The 25,289-nt window shown below is 46.2% G+C and overlaps 1 protein-coding gene across 1 annotated transcript in view; it reads left to right on the top strand.

Annotated features, from left to right (window-relative positions):
- Positions 1-1,572: 1,572 nt before the first annotated feature.
- Positions 1,573-25,289, top strand: part of rnf216 (ring finger protein 216) — a gene marked incomplete at its 3' end in the record, with an annotated part of 38,251 nt that continues 14,534 nt past the window's right edge. Inside the window, 11 exon segments of the mRNA XM_080523072.1 lie at positions 1,573-1,649; positions 4,026-4,153; positions 4,752-5,819; positions 10,652-10,728; positions 11,572-11,674; positions 11,860-12,021; positions 12,315-12,429; positions 12,809-12,945; positions 15,316-15,366; positions 23,061-23,198; positions 23,352-23,500. Coding sequence (XP_080379198.1) covers positions 1,601-1,649; positions 4,026-4,153; positions 4,752-5,819; positions 10,652-10,728; positions 11,572-11,674; positions 11,860-12,021; positions 12,315-12,429; positions 12,809-12,945; positions 15,316-15,366; positions 23,061-23,198; positions 23,352-23,500 — 2,177 coding nt within the window. The 5' untranslated portion in view covers positions 1,573-1,600.

Raw genomic sequence — 25,289 nt, 5'->3', positions numbered from 1 at the left:
ATCAGGGTGCGAATATTTCGACCGAGGACCACGGGGGCAGCCATGATCCCCGCCGACCCACCAGCACCGGAACTCACAGGACTTGCTTCTTAACTTTACTAACTTAAATTCTTTTTAAAAGCCCTGTTTCCCTTAAAAAGAAAAACAACAACTTTAAAATCTTCCCTTCCCTTCTCTGTAAAATATATTTCATCTCAAATACTTCTTTATTTTCCTCCACCTGAGCAATAAACCTACGTCTTTCGTTATGGTACTTTTGGCAGTGTATTCTGCTGCCGGACTGAAAAGGTTATCCCCAGAACTACATCACCCAACACCACCGTCCTTACGTCGTGACGCAACCAGCCGTTCTTGTTTTGGCTGTTTGTTTCGATATCCGGTTGTTCTCAATCGGACAAGAAGCGGTTTAATGTGGTAAGAGTTCCCCAATATTTCATGCCAAAGGTTGGAGTTCTTTTCGTATGAGCTATGTCATGTCGAAGCAGAGAGAATAGGATATAGTCAATGACTTGTTGTTGTTTACCTCAGGAAAGTCAGTTAGCACAATTTAGGTTAGCATTAGCCTAGCACGGGGTAGGACAGGGCTGGCCAGACCACCGACGGGTTAAGACTTAAAAGTGGAACAAACATGGACAGCCAACGTGTACGCTGTCAGTGAACACATCCAGGTAAACGTCCTTCCACCCTCACCGTGCTCAGGCTGTGTGTTTTCTACATTTAGAAGATTTGCTGACATGTTTGTTCGGTCGTGTTTTTGCATCGCAATTATCTTTTCTTTTAGCTACTACCTCTGTCTGTTTTGAGTTGTGTTGTTGTCGTGTGGGGCGAGTGATAAGCCAGCCAGCTGGTGGGGGGGTTCCCATCAACGTCACTAAAGGAAACTCCAGGGTTATTTTTGAGAAGTTTCACGAGATCCATAAACAAATAAGCCTGGATTTTCCTTTAGCGACGTTGATGGAACAGCCCCAAGTCACTGTGCTCGGTCTGGGTTGTTTTCTTAGCTAGCTAGCTTTATCCAGGATCGACAGCTTGAAAGTAGACAATCTGCGTGGTTGAAAAGTAGTTAAACACAGCAGGTGAAATCAGTTACCCGCCTAACGTTCGCCTCATGTGACCACATTATCAAAGCCTAAGTTAGTTAGCTATTTGGGTTCACTTTTAAATTGCACGCACGCAGTCCTAGATACAACAATAACTCAATCCCACAGTAAGTTAACTTCTTATCAGACGACCTAGTGTACACCAATACTCGTTAATATCTTACTTCTTTACTGTCAACACATTACTTGCTGACAAGGTCCAGATTTGAATTCAGAACACTGTTGAACACTCGCATTCAGCAGTGCAAACAACACATTGCACATACATGCTATTTAGAACATGAGGTCAGGGTAACACAGCATTCTACACAGAGAGAGAGAGGGGGGGGGGGGGGTGGTAGTGATAGTGATGGTGGTGATAATGATGATGATGATGATGATGATGATTTTAGCTGAGAGTAGTGTTCAATGTTTGTAAGCAGAGAAGTGTGTGTGTGTGTGTGTGTGTGTGTGTGTGTGTGTGTGTAGGGGATGGCGGTGAGTTAAGTGCTTGTTTCAACATGGCCGATGACGACGTTATCCACCTGTCTTCAAGCTTCAACATCCGAGGTAAGAACACACACACACACACACACACACACACACACACATACACCAGGGTTCGACGTTACGGTTTTTTCCTCCTTACCTGCAGGGCAAGTAGCCTACTTCTCAAATCTACTTGCCCCATCTACATTTTTACTTGCGCTACCATTGCCGGCTGTGCGGTGCATAGATTTTTCTCACTTCTAACTTGCCTGTTGATTGTGTGTAAATCGCTACAGAACACACGTTTCTTAAAAAACTGTGTTCATTAGCTATATTACATCAATCATTATATTTAATAGTAGATGAGAATTGGTTCCAACTATTCACTTATTTGTAGCATGGACGGGTAAAAGCAATATGGCAGAAATGTAACCTGTCAATCAGTAGTCATTTCAGGTCAGTGAAATGATAAGTGCTATTTCAGAGTATTCAGACAGGGCCAATTACACCCTCCGTGCCCTCTCTGTACAGGTGAGCCACATGTTTAATGCCGGGTCACAGTTCACATTAGGGGTGGGTAACTCACGATACAATAACCTTACGATATTTTGCGTCCCGATACCGATGGTATCACGATACAGCGATTCTGCGATATTCTATACATTGTAAGACAAGTCATCAATGATAAATCACAATATCTGTGTTAACTGAAGAAAAAATACCATTATAAAGGCAAAAAGCAGGAATTATGTTTTTTATTCATTCACTTTGTTGTTGCTGGTTGTGAACAACAAACAATAAATTAGGCCTAGCCTACATCTTTCTTACTCGTCTCTAACATACACATACACTGCTACTTGTCCATGTGTGACTGCCATCATACAAAATAAAGGGCCAAAAGGCTGAACTGCCCAGAAAGCTGGAGTTAAAATGTTTAAGGAAGGACTATAGATATCTATTGACTGATGTACATGTCCTATTTAGAAAAGAGGCTACAGAGCACCCAGCAGTATCATTATGCTATACATACTGATAATATTAAACTATGCATTTTACTTATTAAAATATATTTTCTGTTGTCTCATTAATCGGAAGAGTAGCTTACCTTCATAATATAATTACCAAATTACCATATAATAAACCAATGGAACATCTACCTACAACTTCAAGTGGGATACCATAGAACTTACAGCAAGATATGAATAACATATGCACGATTCCATGACCCCACTTGAGACTAACGTTAACACATTGGTAGCACTATCTGGCACAGTGGTAGCACTATCTGGCACGGAGCGCAAAGTATCAATGGACGCGTTATTATTCAGTGGCAGTGACATGCAGGTCCTCTACCATTTAGAATCCACAAAGTTGCATTTCTTTTGACATTGTTTGTCACATTTTAAATGGATAACATGGTACTTTATCAGCTTTCTCAAACAAAGTTTGCGAACGGATACAAGGTGTTGTGGCATAGACTGGGTGCTTGAATACTGTCCTTGTTGCGACTAAATACAACTTTACACTGCGGATACCATAGATATTACATACAGTAGAAGCCTCGTTTGAGACGATAGACAGTCAGACGCATAGAGGCTACATTCAGCTATCGCAACTGCCAGAAAAACATACCGGCATATACAGTAAATCGATATTTGGCGACGTGAATCGATCATTGTATAGCAAGAGGCCATGATAAGAAAATCGCCGTATCAATATTTTGTCCCACCCCTAGTTCACATGCCCGGGAATTGTCTACAGACAGTGCAGTACATAGCTGGTATTGTGGTATCGTTCTCCACCCACGGATATGATCATAATCTAACTTTGCTAACCTCGGCTGTCTTCAGCCATGTTTCGAATGAACAAACTAAAAGATACGTCAACAACAGGCAGAGAGGTTCGGCCAAGGCAGACAGCGGCAACCCGCAACTGATAGGAGAAATCTAGAAATAAAAAAAATAAAACATCGCGCTGAATTGGTACTTGCAATACGCAAATTTTTTTTGCTTGCCCCGGGCAATTGGGCAACCGTTATTGTCGAACCCTGATGCACACAAACACATGGGGGGTGGGGGACAGCCACGGTAAGAATACACACACACACACACACACACACACACACACAAACACATGGGGGACACCCAGCCAAGGAACACACATACACATATGGGACACACAGAATACATACATGGGACACAGAGCCATGGTAAGAATACACACACACACACACGGGACACACAGCCAAAGTAAGAAAAGGTAAGCCTTTCCTGTGTATGTCTCATGCATGTGTATGTATTCTTACCGTAGCTGTGTGTCCCATGTGTAAGAATACACGCACACACGCACACACACACACACACACGGGACACACACAGCAGTAAAGGCTGGAACAATCCTGGTAGATGGGTTAGTGTGTGTGTGTGTGTGTGTGTGTGTGTGTGTGTGTGTGTGTAGGCCGCAGGGCTCGGCGGGAGATAATAACCTTATTATCAGACGACTCAGATGAGGAGCCGGTGACTCTGAACCCCAGCAGCCCCGTCCTGGTCCCCGACGAGGACGACGAGGACGTCAGCATCCTGGAGGTGTGACCTCACACGACCCCCGACCTCATCTGACCCCTGGCTCAGACCCTGGTCCATCGATAGTGACAGTTCACACACACTGGCTTTGTCAGATCTTATTTAAAGGACCAATTGGGATTAGTACATCCATTTTTGTTTACTTTTAAATGAAAGCCTATAGCCGTTGACTGATAATATCACATTGAATAATGTAACTTCTAACAACTTCTAATTGTCTTACCACATTAGAACCCAAAATGTAAGCCCGTTTTGGAACCAAACACAGTTAGAGCTTCAAAGCACGCTTCAAAACGATCATTTCCATGTCATTGAAGGTCAGTCCTTGAGTCCGTATCTCTGTGTGAACGAGTTAACGTCAGGAAACGGCCAGTTCAGTTCAGGGGGGTATTCCATCAACGTCGCTAAAGGACAATCCAGGCTTATTTTTGATAAATCCTACGAGATTTATAAAAGAAAATATCCAGACTTTTTTTTGATAAGTCTAAGCCTGGACTTTACTTTAGCGACATAGATGGAACACCCCCCAGGTCTATCGTACGTCTGTTCCCCTCATCCCAACGCTGTGCCTGTGTCCCCTTTCCTCTGCTCTCCCCTGCAGCCCCTGACCACCACCCGGCAACGCGTCATCCGCCCGGCCGCCCTGTGGGGCGGGGCTTCGCGGCGCGACCGACCAACCAGAGAGCTGCGAGAGGTCTCGTTACAGCCCCCCGGGGACCCCCACGCCGTCCCCTCCACCTCCAGGGACGCGCGCGTCAACGCCCCCCTCACCCGACCCCTCATCCGACCCCCGAGCCAGCCCAGAGCCCCCTCGCACACGCACACACACGCCCAGCCTCAGGCCCAGGTCGGAGCAGCCCCCACACACACTCACGCACACACCCAGGCCCAGGCCCTGCTCAGACCCCCCCGCCAAGGCCAGGCACCCATCCAGACCCAGCTCAGGCAGGTCTTACAGGATGTCCAGCTGATCTTTGCTCCTCAGGTCCAGCCCGGGGCAGCCCCGGCCCCCCCCCCGGCGGCCCCCCCTGCCCCCCATGAGCCCAGAGCCTTCGCCCCGGCTCCTGCGCCCCCCCAGCCCCGAGCCCCTCTCCAGCCCCTGCTGCAACGGGCCTTCGACCTCCGGCCCAGACCCCAGCTCCGGTTGGCCCTCCGGGTCCTGGGGCCCTGCGCCGTCATGGCCCCCGCCGTACTGATCGCCGCCGCCCCGGAGAGGCTGGGACCTCCGGAGACAGGCCACCGCATCACCCTGGGCAGCCAGGCGCCCGGAGGAGGGGCCGACCCCAACCTCAACAACCGCCAGGCGAGAGTCCCTGAGCGGGCATGGGACCGGCCGATCCCCCTGGAGCCACTGGTCCTGTTTACCACCAACAACCACAACCCTGCCGCCCCCAACCCTTACGCCAGGGTCCCCAACCCTAACCCCCCCCCGGCTCCCCACCCCAACCACAGGGCCCCGGAGGGGGCCGACCCGGCCCCGGAGGGGGCCGACCCGGCCCCGGCGCCCGCCCCTGACCCAGAGGGGGCCAACCCGGCCGCTGCAGCTGGAGCCCCAGCCCCTAACCCCCCAGGCCCAGGCCCCAGGGTGGAGGAGGAGAGGCCGGGGCCCTCAGTCCCACGGGAGGGGCCGGAGAGGCCGGAGCACGTCAGAGCCCTGATCAGAGGGGTGGTGAGTTACCGCGGTTACCTCCACCCGTGCTGTTGTCTCCTCTTCATCTCCCGAGAATACATGATGGTTTATTGGTGAATCTCTCTCTCTCCCCCTCCCTCGCAATGAGCTTGCGTCCTTTTTTTAACAATAAAACAGAAACCATTAGACGAGGCATTAGCTCTTCTGTGTCAGACATGAAAAACATGTCTACATTAACACCAGTGTTTCCTCTATATGCATTAATTCGTGGCGGGCCACCACAAATAAATTTTCTCCGCCACTAATTGATTGTCCTCTTTGATTCAGGCTGCGCAACGATTATTAGTTATTATGACCGGAGAACAGACTGCAGATTTAAAAAAAAGCAGATTGAAGCTAGATTTAGGCCGCTTTCAGACCTACATTTCGTTACGATTTAGGGTTACAGTTTCCTCCAGGAATTTTCACATTAGTGGCGGAGCGGTTATCTTTCGCGCTCATAGCGCGCGCGATTTTTTTTTCCCCGCGTGCACGCGCATAAAACGCGCACTGGCACTCAAAACAAAGACGTAATTTCACCCAAAACTAGAGGGTGGCAACAATTACAATTTCTTAAATAGCGGTTAAGTCATTAAAGCCGGTCAGGTGATTTTATATAGAAGGTGATCAAATACCAATATATCCTACAGCTGCAGCGGAACATGCGGAACGCGCATTACACACACACACACAGAAAGATCAATAGGAAGTAGGAGAGTACATGCACAAAACCCGCTAACGTTACTCATTAACTGTTTACACAAGTAAAATCACAGTGTGACAGTCAGATGGAGCATTCGGTAAACAACCAACAGCAAGGTAATGCTATCAGTTGAGTTAAAGAAAACCAACTCTTACCTTTGATGACACCAACATGATCTCTGTTTACCCGTACCTCCGCCGTTCTGTTCGTGGTGATTTTAGAAGCAATAGATTATTTTTGCCCCGCGCTTATTGCTATGAATAGTTTGAAGCTAGCGTTAGGTGCGAGAATGCTCGGTTAACCCATTAGCGGGAACATTATTTGTTTCACAAAATAGGCTGAACATCAGAGACATACATTACGAATGTTCATTTAAAATACTCTATACTGAGCACTGGTATAAGAACATGAACCAGAGAACAGCAGTAAATGCAATAACCCACAGTCGTCGCGGATGATGTTGCATTTTCGATTAGGATACGGGATTAAAGGCACCGGCGTGTGTCCCGCTAAATTCGGACCAATCACAAAACTGTTTTGAAAGCGCGTCGCCGCGCGCCTGTTGAGAGCGATTCAGTCTCTGCAGTGCGAACACAAACGACGAGGTTAATTGCAACATTGTAACATATTGTAAATAACTACGCCCTAAATCGTAACGAAATGTTGGTCTGGAAGCGGCCTAAATCTAGCTTCAATCTGCTTTTTTTCTGTTCTCCGGTCATAATAACTTGCTGCCTTTCTGCGCAGCCTGAATCAAAGTGGACTGTCTGAATCAATTAGTGGCGGAGGAAATTCATTCGTGGCGGCCCGCCACGAACAAATGCATATAGAGGAAACACTGGTGTAGTAAATTACAATATGTTACAATGTTGCAATTAACCACTGCAATCGAGACTGAATCGCTCTCAACAGGCGCGCAGCGCGAGGCGACGCGCTTGCAAAACAGTTTTGTGATTGGTCCGAATTTCGCGGGACATTTGGATTTCAGGAAATCACTCTCCTCTCTCTCTTTCTTCGCCCGGCGCCTGTTCCTTTAATCCCGTATCCTAATCGAAAATCATCATCAGCGACGACCGTGGGTTATTGCATTTACTGCTGTTCTCTGGTTCATGTTCTTATACCAGTGCTCAGTATACGAGTATTTTAAATGAACATTCGTTAGGGATGCTCCGATCTGGATTTTTGGGGCCGATACCGATCACCGATTTTTTTTCCTCAAGATCAACCGATACCGATACCGATTTTTTTTTAAATACATAACTGTAGGCCTACTGACTGGATAGCCTACATATTTTTTGCTTTTTAGACAAAAGTTTTGATCCATTAGGCACCAAGCAAACGCAGACCCATTTTTATGGCATAGTAAAGGTCTGGCCTATCACCCAGTTAGGGCCTGAAGCCCAAGTCAGTCGATATGGCTGTATAAAAGACATCATAAACGTGGCCTTAATGTTTTACATACTGTTACGTCCTCCTATGTTTTCTGTTCAGTTATCTGTCTTCCCCAGGAAAAAAAAAAAAAAAAGATCGTTTTTTGCGATCGGCCATTTTTGCCGATCACCGATCGAGTCATTTGGAGTGAAATCGGCCGATTTAAATCGGTGGCCGATAAATCGGAGCATCCCTAACATTCGTAATATAGTCTGATGTTCATGGTCAACTAAATCAGCCTTTTTTGTGAAACAAATAATGTTCCCGCTAATGGGTTAACCGAGCACCCTCGCACCTAACGCTAGCTTCGAACTATTCATAGCAATATGCGCGGGGCAAAAATAATCTATTGGCTCTAAAATCATCACGAACAGAACGGCGGAGGTACGGGTAAGCAGAGCTCATGTCGGTGTCATGCATGCAACTTTTTACCTTGCTGTCGGTTGTTTACCGAATGCTCCATCTGACTGTCACACTGTGATTTTACTTGTGTAAACAGTAACGTTAGCCGGTTTTGTGCGTGTACTCTCATGTAGCCTACTTCATATTGATGAGCTGATGATCTTTCATTGTGTGTGTGCGTGTGTGTGTGTGTGTGTATATGTATGTTTGTGACTTTCAGTCACAAGTTTATATTCTACGGATGTTGTTCAGTGCTGTATGCGCGTTCCCGGTTCCATGTGTACTCTCGTGTACTTCATATTCGATGAGCTGATGATCTTTCTGTATGTGTGTGTCATGCGCGTTCCGCTGCAGCTGTAGGATATCTTGGTATTTGATCACCTTCTATATAAAATCACCTGCTGGGCTTTAATGACTTAACCGCTATTTAAAAATATATATATATTGCCACCCTCTCAATAGGCGCGTGGCGCGAGGCGACGCGCTTGCAAAACAGTTTTGTGATTGACAGTTTGGTGAAATTACGTCTTTCTTTTGAGCGCCAGTGCGCATTTAATGCGCGTGCACGCGAAAAATGAACACCGTGCCACTAATGTGGAAAATCCTGGAGGACAACACTGAACACCCCCGAATAGGGCGGACATAACAACCATGTCACAATTTAACACCATCGACTACAAGACCCTAGATAAAATCATGTCATGTCTTAAACCATCCACCTGTGCCCTTGATGTCCTGCCAACAACCTTTTTAAAAACCATATTTAGCTGCATGGCAGGCCAACTAATACAATGAAAAACATCCCTTTCATCAGGAATCTTCCCCGAAGCCCTGAAAACTGCAGTTATCAAGTCTTTACTAAAAAAGAACGACCCATTTATACTAAACAACTACAGACCCATATCAAACCTTTCCTATACAGGAACATTTTTTGAAATGGTTGCCCACGAATAACAAATTATTTGACCCTAAATGATCTCTTCAATGACTTTCAATCCCCCTACATAGCACTGAAACAGCTCTTATTAAGGTCCTTAATGACATTTGGGTAAACACCGACTCCTTGGTACTACTAGATCTTAGCGCTGCCTTTGACACTGTAGACCACGACATTCTAATAGATGGAGATAAAACCTGGTTAGGACTTTCGGGCACTGCCCTAAACTGGTTTAGATCCTACCTACAGGGCAGAAGCTACTATGTCTCCATTGGCAACTTTGTGTCTAACCAAATTAAAATGTGGGGTTCCCCAAGGGTCAGTCCTTGGCCCCCTTCTATTCAATCTCTACATGCTTCCATTGGGACACATCATAAAAAAGAACTAAATTGCCTACCACAACTATGCGGATGACACTCAAATCTACATAGCCCTCTCACCGAACGACTTTAGTCCTATTGACAATCTCTGTAATTGCATTGAATAAATAAGCGCCTGGATGACACAAAACGTCCTCCAACTAAACAAGGACAAAACACAGATAATTGTATTCGGTGCACCTGACAAAAGATCGAAAGTCAGTGCAAAACTCTCTCTCTTTTCAAACAAAAAAGCAGGTCAGAAATCTTGGCTCTGGACTCAAACTTCGACCCAAACTTCAACAGCCACATAAACTCTAACTAAATCAACCTACTATCACCTGAAAAACATAACAAGAATGAGAGGTTTCATGTCCAAGCAAGACCTTAAAAAGCTCATCCATGCATTTGTTTAGAGGTGACTTGATTATTGTAATGGTCTACTATCAGACCTATCTAAAGGAGCTGTTCGTAAATTGCAGCTCATCCAAAACGCTGCTGCTAGGGTCCTAGCAAAAACAAAGAAGTTTGAACACATTACACCAATCCAGTCTCTCAGAGAATTGAATTTATAATCCTCCTAATTACATACAAATCACAAAATGGCCTTGGACCAAAATACATATCAGATTTCCAGACCTTTCCCCACCCTAATTTATATATACAGTATATATAAATTCGCTGCAAATGTAGGCTAAATGGGTTTGCAAATGTGTCATTTTACACTGTGATCTCACACGCCGTATTGGCCAGGATAGCGGTTGAATACAGATGCAGTATCAAACGTGTTATTTTACACTGCGATCTCACACGGCGTATCACACAAGATAGCGGCTAAACACAGAGGCAGTACCTGCAATCTCACACGCCATATCGGGAAGAGCAGCGCTTGAATACAGTTGCAGTAATAACATTTTTATTCATTGTCTTATTATTATAATTATAATAATTATTATTAATTATTATTAAACTTGCCTTGCCTCTCTCCCTCCCCCTCCAGTTGGACCTGTTTCCTGATGTCCAGGAAGCCTATGTAGCAGATTTGATCCAGCAGAACGACCTGAAGGATTTGAATATGTAAGTATATATATATATATACCGTATTGACCCGAATATAAGACGACCCTGATTATAAGACGACCCCCCTTTTTCAATAATTATTTTTGGTAAAATACTTTTTTTGAAGACAAAATCAAGAAGACCAAATAAAGAAAATAATTTGATTTGTATTCACATTGAATGAAACAATGTAGGTTATTTTTATCATCTTGGGGTATGGGCATACAATCGTTAGGTTTTTCAGTCACGTATTCACACACCCTCCTGTCAATCACCTGGAAGAGGCCGCTTTGCGGACGGCGATACGCTTTTCTCTGACTGTTACCATTCTTAAGCCAATCTTTTTGGGCTCGTCAACTTCTAACATTACACTCTGTAATATCATATTTCTTGGCTGCTCGACAGTTGTTTGATGCCTCTGCTTCATTGATCACCATGGTCTTACAATTGGCATCGTAACTCCTCTGTTGTTTGACCAACCACTTGAGCCACTTTTTTCGAGCTGGTCCGAGTGTGTCTCTGCGGTGTCTCTCCGCGGGTGTGTGTGTGTGAGTGTGTCTCCATCTCTCCAGGCACCCGTCACTGGGGTGTGTGTGAGAGGGAGAAACACGGTGGCTCGCGTGGGGAACAGTCTTTTGGCGCCATACGTTGTTGTGAATTAATATTGACGTGTAAAAGTCTAGGGCGTGAATATAAGACGATGCAACTTTTTCAGACTTTTTTCCGGGGAAAAAACCCTGTCTTATATTCGGGTCAATACTGTAAGTGTACATCACCGTCCACTCAACTACACTGGCTATGAGAAGGCTGAGACCTGATGTTGTAGTGATGGTGCTACGTGCCCCCTCTGTTCTTTGCCAGTATATGTAACATGCTGTTGGAGAACCCGGCGTACCCGCTGAAGGAGAGCGCAGCGGCCGCGCAGAACAGCATCCTCCTGCAGACCAACGACACACAGACACAGGTGTGTGTGTCTGGGAGGGAGGGAGAACCACTGTTTTTTTCTGCATTCACCTGAGGGCAGTTGTATCAGAGACTTTGATTCTCCTGTGTCTGTGTCTGTGTCTGTGTCTGTGTCTGTGTGTCTGTGTCTCTGTGTCTGTGTGTGTGTGTGTGTGTGTGTGTGTGTGTGCGCCCCCCCCCCCCCAGGTGAGTGAGGACCTGTTTGACTACGGCAGGCTAGTGCAAGTGGGCCCAGAGACTGTGGTGCAGGCAGCTGACCTGCTGATGGGAGACTTCAGGATGCTCACCTGTCAGGACATCAAGTGGCTCCTCAACGCCCTGAAGGGACACTATGCAATCACACGCAAGGTACAGGTGCTCTGAAGGGACACTATGCAATCACACGCAAGGTACAGGTGCTCTGAAGTTACACTATGCAATCACACGCAAGGTACAGGTGCTCTGAAGGGACACTATGCAATCACACGCAAGGTACAGGTGCTCTGAAGGGACACTATGCAATCACACGCAAGGTACGGGTGTTCTGGACACTGGCCTGCCTCTCTCATGCTGCGTGCGTGTGAGTGTGCACCTCTGGCCCTAAATCTGTCTCCTCTCTCTTTCCCTCTCCCTCTCTCTCTCTCTCCCTCCCTCCCTCCCAGGCCTTATGTGAGTCTCTGAAGCAGTTCCAGGATGTAGGAGCGGACCCCTCAGGAAAGAGACGCAAGAGGAGAGAGTCAACGGACCGCTGCTACATCGACTTCAAGTTTAAAGACGGTGAACACACACACACACACACTCCTCGGTGAAACACATGGACAGACACCTATTCTCCCTCAGACCACACACACCTACTCACACACACACACACACACACACACACACACCTCGTTGAAACACATGAACAGACACCTATTCTCCCTCAGACCACACACACACACACCCATATTACATTTCCAATTTTGACATTTAGCAGACACTTTTATCCAATGCTAGATGGTTGTTTTTATTTATTTTCTCCAGTAGGGGGAGCTGTACAGGGTAGTGTGGGGGTGAGAGCCCGGCCCAGAGTGCATTACAGTAATATAATGTACGCGTGCGTGCGTACGCACCACACACACACAGTCAACACACACACGTTCTCTCTCTCCGTCAGGCTCCCTGACGCTGGAGAAGAGGATGTTCTTCCTGGAGAAGAACCGCCGAGGCTGCAGAAACGCTGCCACGGTTCTAGAACCTTCGCTACAGAAAGAGATCGAGTTCTACCAGCTGAAAGCCAAGGAGCATGCTGAGGTACAGCACACACACACACACACACACACACACACACACACACACACACACAACTGTTTCTCCCCTCACAATCTACTCTAGTCCTTCTCTCAGGCTCGATACGCAGATGGTCGACGGTGACGATGATTTTATCATTTAAAAAAACAATAGCACACTTTTATTTATTGAGTGACACCTGACTGAGACCAGAGTCTCCTTCACAGCAGGGCCCTGACTGACATAGATCAAAGTAAATGAAGAAATACAACAAGTATGCAATACAACAGTTGACATGAACACACTAACCACCCGTACAATCTCCCGGAACAGATTCCTTCACTCAAAACCCTGAAGTGACCCTACAGGTTCCAGTGTGTCTAGTTTTAACTCACTGACCGCCAAAGGAATTCCCAAATTCCAAAGAATGCGTGTGGTGTCTAGCAACACTAGTTTGATTGGCTCATAATTTCAGCATTTTTCTTTGTGAAATATCCGCTCTAAGATCTAGGAGCGCGGTGACTACAAGCAGTTTCGTGACTGTTTCGTTTCCCCCCAAGTCCTGTAGAAACACGCGTGGCGTTAGAACGTGGCGTTAGAACGTGGCGTTGGAACGTGGCGTTAGAACGTGGCGTGAGAACGCCACGCGTGTTTCTACAGGACTTGGGAGAGAACGTGGCGTGAGAACGTGGCGTGAGAACGTGGCGTGAGAACGTTGCGTGGGAACGTGGCGTGAGAACGTGGCGTGGGAACGTGGCGTGGGAACGTGGCGTGAGAACGTGGCGTGAGAACGTGGTGTTAGAACGGGGCGTGAGAACATGGCGCCCGCAGCGTCTCTGATGACCGCTAGGTGGCCAGTAGTGCGACGACGAGAGGTCAAATGGGGGGTTTTTGAAAGAAACAAGCTTTATCGACAAATAGAACCCAACGGTGAGCCCTTGTGCAACAGAACACTACAGAAGACTCCCTCCCCCTACAGACTGACACACCAGACCCCGGGGGACGTGGAAACCCTCCCTAGAGAAGAGCCGCAGAGGGATGAGGGATGAGGGGGCTCTAGTGGGCTAAGGGCCGAGGCTGCTCAGGGCTCTACGCTAACCTTTTTCACTAGGAGCACATGTGCTCCTAAATGAAAAATGTTAGGGGCACACAAAGAAATTTAGGAGCACAGTGAAAAATGTAATTATAACACATTTTTATTAGTGATTTTGCAATTTTTGCACCAAAATCACACATTGGCCCATGCCTACAGCCCTACTAGACGCAGAGTTGATGGCATTGTATTATGGTAACTAGCTGTGTCAAGTTCTCCTGGTTAGCAGCATGTTCATTCATTCATCCATGTCATGCCTGTCAGCTAGCAGCTAGCAGCCCAGCCAGGCTTTAGGGCTAGGTCTGTCAGCTAGCAGCCCAGCCAGGCCATGCAAAGGTCTGTCTCCATGCTGCCCACCTCCCTGCTGCTGGGTCAGGCTACATCAGTCACACACGGTGGCCAGACAACTCCACATCTAGGGGTATTAAACTACCCCACATCCAGATGACCAGTCCCCAGCCCCATGCTGCCCGGGGTGGTGACATGTGGAGGTGGCCAGCCCAGCACGGTGCCTCTGCGGCGGCTAGCTGTTAGCACACCACCATCCCCGGGGGTCCCACCTCTCTGCCACACTCAAGTACATGTTGCATTTTCATGCCATTAGGCAACTTGCTTCCTAGGGTTTCCTAGGATTAGAGATGCATTTGGACTTCTGGAGTACCTCCACTACTTTCAATGGGTTCTGAAGGTCTGAGAGCTTTCTACTTTCTACCCTGGGTAGTTAACCCTGGTTGTAACCTTGGGTTCAAATCTGGAGTGTGTGGGACCAAATCTGTAGATGTGGTGAGCTAATGAAGCTAATGAAGCTTGTGATGAGAAAAGGGCGCTTGTCTCTTTAAGGCCCAGGAGGGAGTTAGCGATTAGCGATGTTAGCTTAGCGCCAGTTTAACAGAAGTAACTTCACTTTTAACATGACTTCCCGTGGTCGTAGCGGGCTGGCTGACGGCTTAAAATGTGGCCACACGGTTCGCGCAGATTTATAAAAAAATAAATAAAAATAAAATGTACTCGCACAGTGTGCTCGTGAATTTATTTCTCTAGTCGCACAGATGTATTTTTAGTCGCAATTGCGAGTGAAATGGTCGCACTGTCGAGCCCTGCTGCTGTATGCATGTCACGGGGGAGGACAGGGAGGAGCGTCACCGGGACAGTATGTCCTATTGTCAAATGTGAATCAGGACTTAGTTCTATCCCAAAACGATTTTAACTCTCAAATTCTTTATCGATGATGATGATGATGATGATGAAGACTAGCCCTGTCTGTCCAGTGTTAACAGTGTTAACCCTCTGTGTGTCTGCAGCATGAGGACTTCCTGCTGGCCCTGCAGGTGAACGAGGAGCAGTACCAGAAGGTAGGTGGACACACACACACACACACACACACACACACACACACACACACACACAGCTGGACGTCACCCTGCTGTACTGTACCTCCACTAGGCTTCTCAGCCTCTCTCTGGGGGGGGATAGGGGGCGGGGGGCGTTCTGGCTTTGATCCCATCAAGCAGAATGACAGGCTCTGCTCAGCTCCAGGTACACAGTTCTCCCTCCAGTTTGAAGGCAGCAGTCGTCTGTCTGTCTGCAGGGTGTGTCTGTCTGTCTGCAGGGTGTATCTGTCTGTCTGCAGGGTGTATCTGTCTGTCTGCAGGGTGTGTCTGTCTGTCTGCAGGGTGTGTCTGTCTGTCTGCAGGGTGTATCTGTTTGTCTGCAGGGTGTGTCTGTCTGTCTGCAGGGTGTATCTGTCTGTCTGCAGGGTGTGTCTGTCTGTCTGCAGGGTGTATCTGTCTGTCTGCAGGGTGTATCTGTCTGTCTGCAGGGTGTGTCTGTCTGTCTGCAGGGTGTGTCTGTCTGTCTGCAGGGTGTATCTGTCTGTCTGCAGGGTGTACCTGTCTGTCTGTCTGCAGGGTGTATCTGTCTGTCTGCAGGGTGTACCTGTCTGTCTGTCTGCAGGATGTATCTGTCTGTCTGTCTGTCTGCAGGGTGTATCTGTCTGTCTGCAGGGTGTGTCTGTCTGCAGGGTGTATCTGTCTGTCTGCAGGGTGTATCTGTCTGTCTGCAGGATGTATCTGTCTGTCTGCAGGGTGTATCTGTCTGTCTGCACGGTGTGTCTGTCTGTCTGCAGGGTGTATCTGTCTGTCTGCAGGGTGTATCTGTCTGTCTGCAGGGTGTGTCTGTCTGCAGGGTGTATCTGTCTGTCTGCAGGGTGTATCTGTCTGTCTGCAGGATGTATCTGTCTGTCTGCAGGGTGTATCTGTCTGTCTGCACGGTGTGTCTGTCTGTCTGCAGGGTGTATCTGTCTGTCTGCAGGGTGTATCTGTCTGTCTGCAGGGTGTATCTGTCTGTCTGCACGGTGTGTCTGTCTGTCTGCAGGGTGTATCTGTCTGTCTGCACGGTGTGTCTGTCTGTCTGCAGGGTGTATCTGTCTGTCTGCAGGGTGTATCTGTCTGTCTGCAGGGTGTGTCTGTCTGTCTGCAGGGTGTATCTGTCTGTCTGCAGGGTGCATCTGTCTGTCTGCAGGGTGTATCTGTCTGTCTGCAGGGTGTATCTGTCTGTCTGCAGGGTGTATCTGTCTGTCTGCAGGGTGTATCTGTCTGTCTGCAGGGTGTATCTGTCTGTCTGCAGGGTGTATCTGTCTGTCTGCAGGGTGTATCTGTCTGTCTGCAGGGTGTATCTGTCTGTCTGCAGGGTGTGTCTGTCTGCAGGGTGTATCTGTCTGTCTGCAGGGTGTATCTGTCTGTCTGCAGGGTGTATCTGTCTGTCTGCAGGGTGTATCTGTCTGTCTGCAGGGTGTGTCTGTCTGTCTGCAGGGTGTATCTGTCTGTCTGCAGGGTGTATCTGTCTGTCTGCAGGGTGTATCTGTCTGTCTGCAGGGTGTATCTGTCTGTCTGCAGGGTGTATCTGTCTGCAGGGTGTATCTGTCTGTCTGCAGGGTGTATCTGTCTGCAGGGTGTATCTGTCTGTCTGCAGGGTGTATCTGTCTGTCTGCAGGATGTTATAGATATACTATCTTTCTTATTCTGCTAGAGTTGGGCTTCATGGTAATACCATAATGGCATATTTACAGTACATGGACAGTTGATTGAAGCATTGGAAATGTCCGTTTTTTTATAGTTGGACATACACGTTTTTTTCAGGTGAGAGAGTAAAGTCAAAATGACATTATCTGACTGGATTGCCCACAGCAATCCAATATTCAATTATAATTACCGTATTTTCCGCACTATAAGGCGCACTTAAAAGCCTTTAATTTTCAAAAAAAACGACAGTGCGCCTTATAACCCGGAGCGCCTTATATATGGATCAATTTGTTAGTTGGTTGATCCATACTGGTTTTACACGGCGCTCAAGGCGCTCTGTCAAAATGTTTCAGTACGACTGGTAAACTACAAAGCCGCACCGCTTGCAGCATTACGGTAATCAGTAAACACCGGTGTTGTGCTTACTCACAGTCCCACACCACAAGACCCCAAGTAAAGAAGACTAAACAGAGTTTCCGAGGGAACAAAGTGAGATTCTTGGTGCTTTCAACTTGAAGTTTTAAAGTACCCACTCGATATAATAAACAACAGTATAACGATCACTAAACACTTATCATTTGTGTATTGGATTCATTATTCTCGTTTGCCGGAGGCTACCGGTAAGGGAGGGTTTTTTTTGTAAACATACTTTCGTTTTAGCTCGTGTTCAAAAGCAAGAACTGTGTGTTCATCTAGTTGTGTAGTTATGTGTTTTTAGCATGTCGATGTTCTCCCAGTATGTTGTCATGTTATTAAAATACAGTTTAGACCTTCGTAGCGATGTGTTTTGTTAGCTGTTAGCCGCTAGCAGCGTTTGTTGTGGTTTGGTCAGAGTCACTTTTCTCCCATTCAGTGTTTGAGATGAACCAACATTCAAATACGCCTGTCGTGTTCAATCTTTCTCTGATTTGAATGTATGACACATCATTTGAAAGCTTACAATCTGTAGTTTAAGAATGTGTAAAAACTGAAAAAGTACGTTGCACATTTCACCAGGAGCTGTCACATATTGGTTGTTGGTTATAATTGTATAGCCTATTGGTTGTTTTCTGGTGTTGTTTTGCTCTGTTTGTAGTCTACTTGATGTATTTTTATCAGCTGTTAAATCACCACAGCGGTTAATCCACTAATAGAGATAATAGCAGATTGAAAATGCTTGTAGCTAACTACTCTATATCTCGTGGTTGCAGCTATTGCGAATTGCTATTCACGCGAGTCAGCTGTGAATCACCGCAGGTCCTTGACGCTTGTTGCAAAAATGGATGACGAACGGCTGATACTTGAGGTGGAAAAATATATATTTTTGACAGTGGAGCAGGTAGAACGTTGATGGTGACAACGCTCAGGTGGAGCTTGGACAACGGGAAGTTGACACAACACCGATGGAGAGGTGACGCAACGCAGTAGGTGGAGCTTGGGCGTAACGCAACCCCAGTCAAACGTTTGACTGCAGTATCTATTCTATGCGCCTTATAATCCGGTGCGCCTTATAATCCGGTGCGCCCTGTATATGAAAACAGTTCTAAAATAGGCCATTCATTGAAGGTGCGCCTTATAATCCGGTGCGCCTTATAGTGCGGAAAATACGGTAAGTAGCCTTGAGAACCGATGGTTCTGGAGCCTAATGGCCCATAGGGCAGGATCCTATCTCCTGTTTCCGTAGCGTGAGGCGGCTTAATGTACAAGTACACCCCTGGACATGACGCTGGTATGAGGCAGAGTCTTACCCCCTGGGGGGGGGGGGGGTCCATGCCACGGTCCATGCCACCACCCCAAGGCAGCAAACCTAGGGGAAACACTGAGATACATTAGAAAATATGACATTGGAAATATCCCCATGCTCTGAATGCATTAAAAACTGAAACTTGTTTATCATTCTAAACGGAGATAGAACCTTATCATTCTAAACGGAGATAGAACCATCTCATTCTAAACGGAGATAGAACCTTCTCATTCTAAACGGAGATAGAACCTTCTCATTCTAAACGGAGACAGAACCTTATCATTCTAAACGGAGATAGAACCTTATCATTCTAAACGGAGACAGAACCTTCTCATTCTAAACGGAGACAGAACCTTATCATTCTAAACGGAGATAGAACCTTATCATTCTAAACGGAGATAGAATCTTATCATTCTAAACGGAGATAGAACCTTATCATTCTAAACTCACGACTTGTTCTTGATTTGCTATTATTATTTCCTCCGGTTCAAGTGGGGGGGGGGGGGGTACCGTAACGTTACCGGCGGCGTGTATCCCCCGACAACCACGTGGGTTTTGATTGACTCCGCGGACTAACCAATCAGCGTAAACCGGCTGAATTCTTTTTACTCGCGCCCAGACAGACATCCAGATAACGTCAATATGGTACTGCGGAGATGTGCGCGAGCAAACAAACTGGGATCTGTCACAACGGTGTCGCGAGCCAGTCTTGTCCTCATTAGCAGAACCAGTGAATTTGGTAATAGAGGTAACACATTGCCCCGCTGGTACCGTGGTACACGGTAGTATAGTATTCCACGGTAGTACCGTTGTATAAAGCTTATGGTATAGTAGGCACCGTGACATTTTGGCACCGCGGTATATCGTTGGTACCGGTATATCGTGCAACACTAGTCTGCAGGGTGTGTCTGTCTGTCTGCAGGGTGTGTCTGTCTGTCTGCAGGGTGTATCTGTCTGTCTGCAGGGTGTATCTGTCTGTCTGCAGGGTGGGACCTTAGCAGGGCCTCAGGACTAAAAGTTCCTCCATTGAAAATAAACGAATAATCCACAGAAAAGTAATCATCAACAAAGGATGAGCAGTGTGTGTGCTGTCAGAAAGGCCAGGACTACCTGATGTTAGGTTGCTACATCTTCAAACTAGAGATTTTCATCCTTGTGGGACAGTGAGCTGGAAACAGCTCCAAATTGCCAAGAATTAAGAATTATTGGGGGAGGGAGAAAAGTACTCAGTATCTAGGATGGCCACTTGATGGACTGGATGTAGTAGATTAGATTCAACTTTATTGTCATTTAGGGCTGTCCCAAACGACTATTTTTCAAACGATTAATCTAGCGATTATTTTTTCGATTAGTCTAAGGACTAATTTAACGATAATTTTTTTACTGTTCGATAAAAAATAAAATAATAATAATAATATTATCATGTGTAGGCCCCTTAATTTCCACCTCACTGCTATGTTTAGCCAACTTGAATGCCAACATGGCCATTTAGAAGTCTGTCCATCACCACAACACATAGCTAGCTAGTAGCTACATAGCTAGCTAACGTTACTCTCGCTGCTATGTTATGATTAGCTAAATTGATGCTAACGTAGCATGCGAGCTACGAGCTAGATAACGTACAGTAGGTGCGAGCACCACAATGACAATAGGCTACCGTAGCTAGCCAGCTACATAGCTAACGTTACTAACACCAGAAGACAAGACAAACTGTGGTGAGCTACATTGCTTGTGTAACATTAGCTAGTAGCTATCAATTTTTCACTCATACACGGCCGGAAAAGTGAACAGAAATACAACGGTGACTTACGGTGGTGCTAACTTGCGGCTGTCTTCACAAAGAGCTCCAGGATGCTTTCGCTTGAGGTGCTCGTTCATTGCAGACGTACTGCTGTGATAGGCCATTTCATTTTTGCTTTTTTTTTTTTTGCTTTTGTTTTTGCTTATTTAAACAAAACAAAAAAACAAAAAAAACGTTTTCCTATTTTTTATTTTATTTACGACGCACATTACGCAAGTCGACGAATCGTAACAGCCCTATTGTCATTGCAGAGTACAAGTACCAGACAACGAAATGCAGTTTAGCATCTAACCAGGAGTGCAAATAGGGATATAGTGCAAAACATGAGTGTTTCATACAGTTATGAAATGATAAATACAGTAGGCAGTAGCTACATACAAGAGATGGATACAATAAGCTATGTACAATAAGCTATGATAACAAACAGATATGTATAGTATGGTGTACAGATGTATAGAGGCTAATATAAAACAAAGAGCTATGTACAAATATGTGCAAAAAAAGAAATATGTGCCAACAGCAGTAGTGCAAAGGGTAAGATATTGGGAGTCAGTGTACCTCATGTTGGGCGGGGAGTGTGTGACAGCTCTGTGAAAGAAGCTGTTCTGGAGCCTGCTGGTATGGGACCTGAGGATCCTGTACTTCTTCAGTCTCTTGTGGTGCCAGGTGTCTTAGATGACTCTTGCCGCCCTCCGGCCACAGCGGTCTGCCTGGAGGGACTGGACGGTAGGGAGTCTCGGGCCGGTGACGCCCTGGACGCTTCTCCACCACCCCTCAGGGCCTTCCGCTCAGACACAGTGCGGTTGCCGTACCACACTGTGATGCAGTTTAGTCGGGATGCTCTCCATGTTAGGGTTCATTGTTGCACTAAGATCTTTTTTTTGCACTAAGATCTTTTCTGCCTGCCGCAATAAGACTGTACAACTCCTCCTCAGGCTGGCTCCGTCTCAGGCTCCGAGTCAGGCTGGGGGATGGTAACTCACACTGGGCTGTTATTATTTTATTTTATGATATTGTCACTTTATTTTATTATTATTGTTGTTGTTTGTGATGTGAGCGGCTGTAACGCCTTAAATCCCCCTCAAGGATCAATAAAGTACAATGGGGGAAATAAGTATTGAATCAATATTTTGCATCGTAAATGTATTTCCAACAAGCCTATTCAAGTGAAATTTGCACCAGACTTTGGTATTAACTAAAAAATCTAAACATTAAAGTCCATATCTAAATAAAGTTATGTGTAATAAAGTGGAATGAAACAGGAAAAAAGTATTGAACACACTAAGAAAAAGCAGTACACCACAGCAAAGAAAGGCAAGGAACCAGCTGAAAACCACAAATAATTATGAGGCAACTCTATCTCCAACTTCTGAATCTTCCAGTAAGCACCATTGGAGGCATTACCCGTAAGTGGAAGCAACATCACTCCACCATCAACCGGCCACGCACAGGAGCTCCTCGCAAGATTTCTGATCAGGGAGTCAGAAGGATACTTAGAAGAGTAGCCAAAGAGCCAAGGACCACTCGGAAAGAGCTCCAGAAAGACTTGGAGGCAGCAGGTACAACTGTGACAGAAAGGACAGTAGGCAATGCACTCCACCGCCATGGCCTCTGTGCACACTCAGCTCACAAGACTCCACTACTGAAAGAAATACATGTTGAAGCTTGTTTAAGGTTTGCAAACAACATTAAGACAAGCAAGTGAACTACTGGGAGCATGTACTGGTCAGATGAGACCAAAATTGAACTTTTTGTCTGTCACACAACACACCATGTTTGGAGGAGAAATGGCACTGCACATCACCTGAATAACACTATACCAACAGTGAAGTTTGGCAGTGGAAGTATCATGGTGTGGGGCTGTTTCTCCTCTCGTGGTACTGGCAGACTTCATATCATTGAAGGAAATGAACCTGCTGCCATCCACCAGGATGCTGAGGATGAGACGTGGGTAGACCTTCCAGCAGGACAACGATCCAAAGCATACAGCAAAGGAAACTCGCAATTGGTTTCAGAGAAAGAAAATCAACTTGTTGGAATGGCCCAGTCAATCACCTGACTTAAACCCAATTGAACATTTGTGGAAGCATCTGAAGATCCAGATTCACAAGAGGGCCCCCCGCAATCTTCAACATTTAAAGACAATCTGTGTAGAGGAATGGGCCAAAATCACACCTGAATACTGCGGGTGATTAGTTACTTCATACAGAAAGCACCTTGAAGCTGTCATTACAAACAAAGGCTTCTCCACTATGTATTGAATTAATATCAGTTTGTGTGTCCAATACTTTTTTCCTTTATTACACATAACTTTATTTACGTATGGACTTTAGTTTGAGTTAATACCAAAGTCTGGTGCAAATTTCACTTGAATAGGCTCATTGGAAATACATTTACTGGACAAAATGTTCATGTGTTCAATACTTATTTCCCCCACTGTATCTACTGTATCTGTCTATCTCTCCATCTATCTATCTAATAAAGGTATATGTGTGTGTTTAGGATGGCCAGTTGATAGAGTGTGGCTGTTGCTGTGGAGAGTTTGCGTTTGAGGAGATGACCCAGTGTTCAGACGGTCACCTGTTCTGTAAGGAGTGCCTCGTCAAATACGCTCAGGAGGCTGTCTTCGGCTCCGGACAGGTACTTACGGGTGTCTGTGTCTGTGTCTGTGTCTGTGTCTGTGTGTGTGTGTGTGTGTGTGTGTGTGTGTGTATCTGTATCTGGTTTTCCCAGATTGGTACTCACGCTTAATGTATGTGTGTGTGTGTGTGTGTGTGTGTGTGTTCGTTCCAGTCGGAGCTGAGCTGCATGGAGGCAGGCTGCCCGTGTTCCTTCCCAGTGTGTGAGCTGGAGAAGGTCCTGCCAGAGAAGATCCTGTGTATGTACTACGAGAGGCAGGCGGAGGAGGCCGTCGCTGCCACCTGCGCTGACGAGCTAGTACGGTATGTCACTGTGTGTGTGTGTGTGTGTGTGTGTGTGTAAAAGTTCAAGTTATATACAGTATATCTCAAAAGTGAGTACACCCTTTAGATTTTTGCAAATATTCTGTTATATCCTTTCAGGGGATAACATTATACTACTGAAACTTTGATATAACTTAAAGTAGTCAGTGTGCTGCTTGAATAACAGTATAGATTTATTGTCCTTTGAAACTTACTCAGTACACAGCTGTTAATGTCTAAACAGCTGGCAACAAAAGTGAGTACACCCCATAGTGAACATGTCCTAATTGTGCCCAATGATGTTGTTTTCCCGCCCTGGTGTCATGTGACTCGTTAGTGTTACAAGGATTCAGGTGTAAATGATAAGCAGGGCTGTTCAATTTGGTGTTTTGGGCACAATTCTCTCTGAATGCTGGACAACATGGCACCTCATGGCAAGGAACTCTCTGAGCGGCTGAAAAAAGGATTATTGCGCTTCACAAAGATGGCCTTGGCTATAAGAAGATTGCCAACACCCTGAAAATGAGTTGCAGCACAGTGGCTAAGATCATACAGCGGTTTTCCAGGACAGGTTCCACTCGGAACAGGCCTCGCCAGGGTCGACCAAAGAAGTTGAGTCCACGTGCTCAGCGTCATATCCAGAGGTTGGTTTCCAAAAATAGACGTGCGAGTGCTTCCAGCATTGCTGCAGAGGTTGCAGAAGTGGGATGTCAGCCTGTCAGTGCCCAGACCATACGCCGCACACTGCATCAAATCGGTTTGTATGGCCGTCGCCCCAGACAGAAGCCTCTTCTGAAACCGATGCATAAGAAAGCCCGCAAACAGTTTACTGAAGACAATGAATCCAAGAACATGAGTTACTGGAACCATGTCCTGTGGTCTGATGAGAACAAAATATACCTGTTTGGGTCAGATGGTGTCCGGCGTGTGTGGCGGCACCCTGGTGAGGAGTACCAAGACAAATGTGTTTTGCCTACAGTCAAGCATGGTGGTGGCAGCATCATGGTCTGGGGCTGCATGAGTGCTGCCGGCACTGGGGAGCTGCATTTCATTGAGGGACACATGAATTCCAATATATACTGTGACATCCTGCAGCAGAGCATGATCCCCTCTCTTTGGAAACTGGGCCGTAGGGCAGTTTTCCAACATGATAATGACCCTAAACACACCTCCAAGATGACAACGGCCTTGCTGAAGAAGCTGAAGGTTAAGGTGATGGACTGGCCAAGTATGTCTCCAGACCTAAACCCAATTGAGCACATGTGGGGCATCCTCAAGAGGAAGGTGGAGGAGTGCAAGGTGTCCAACATCCGTGGGCTCCGTGATGTCGTCATGGAGGAGTGGAAGAAGATTCCAGAAGCAACCTGTGCAGCTCTGGTGAATTCCATGCCCAGGAGGGTTAAAGCAGTGCTAGATAACAATGGTGGTCACACAAAATATTGACACTTTGGGCACAATTTAGACATGTTCACTATGGGGTGTACTCACTTTTGTTGCCAGCTGTTTTTAGACATTAACAGCTGTGTACTGAGTAATTTTCAATGGACAATAAATCTATACTGTTATTCAAGCAGCACACTGACTACTTTAAGTTATATCAAAGTTTCATTAAGATAGTGTTATCCCCTGAAAGGATATGACAGAATATTTGCAAAAATCTAAAGGGTGTACTCACTTTTGAGATATACTGTATATATGTTACGGTACATGTGGGAAGACGGTACATGTGGGAAAACTAGGGTTAGGGTTAGGTGCTACGCCGACTTGGTACATGCTGGCATGTCTAACC

Source organism: Nansenia antarctica, assembly GCF_963989245.1.
Source record: "Nansenia antarctica genome assembly, chromosome: 2".
NCBI classification, from domain to species: Eukaryota; Metazoa; Chordata; class Actinopteri; order Argentiniformes; family Microstomatidae; genus Nansenia; species Nansenia antarctica.
This window is presented reverse-complemented; position numbering and strand designations above follow the sequence as displayed.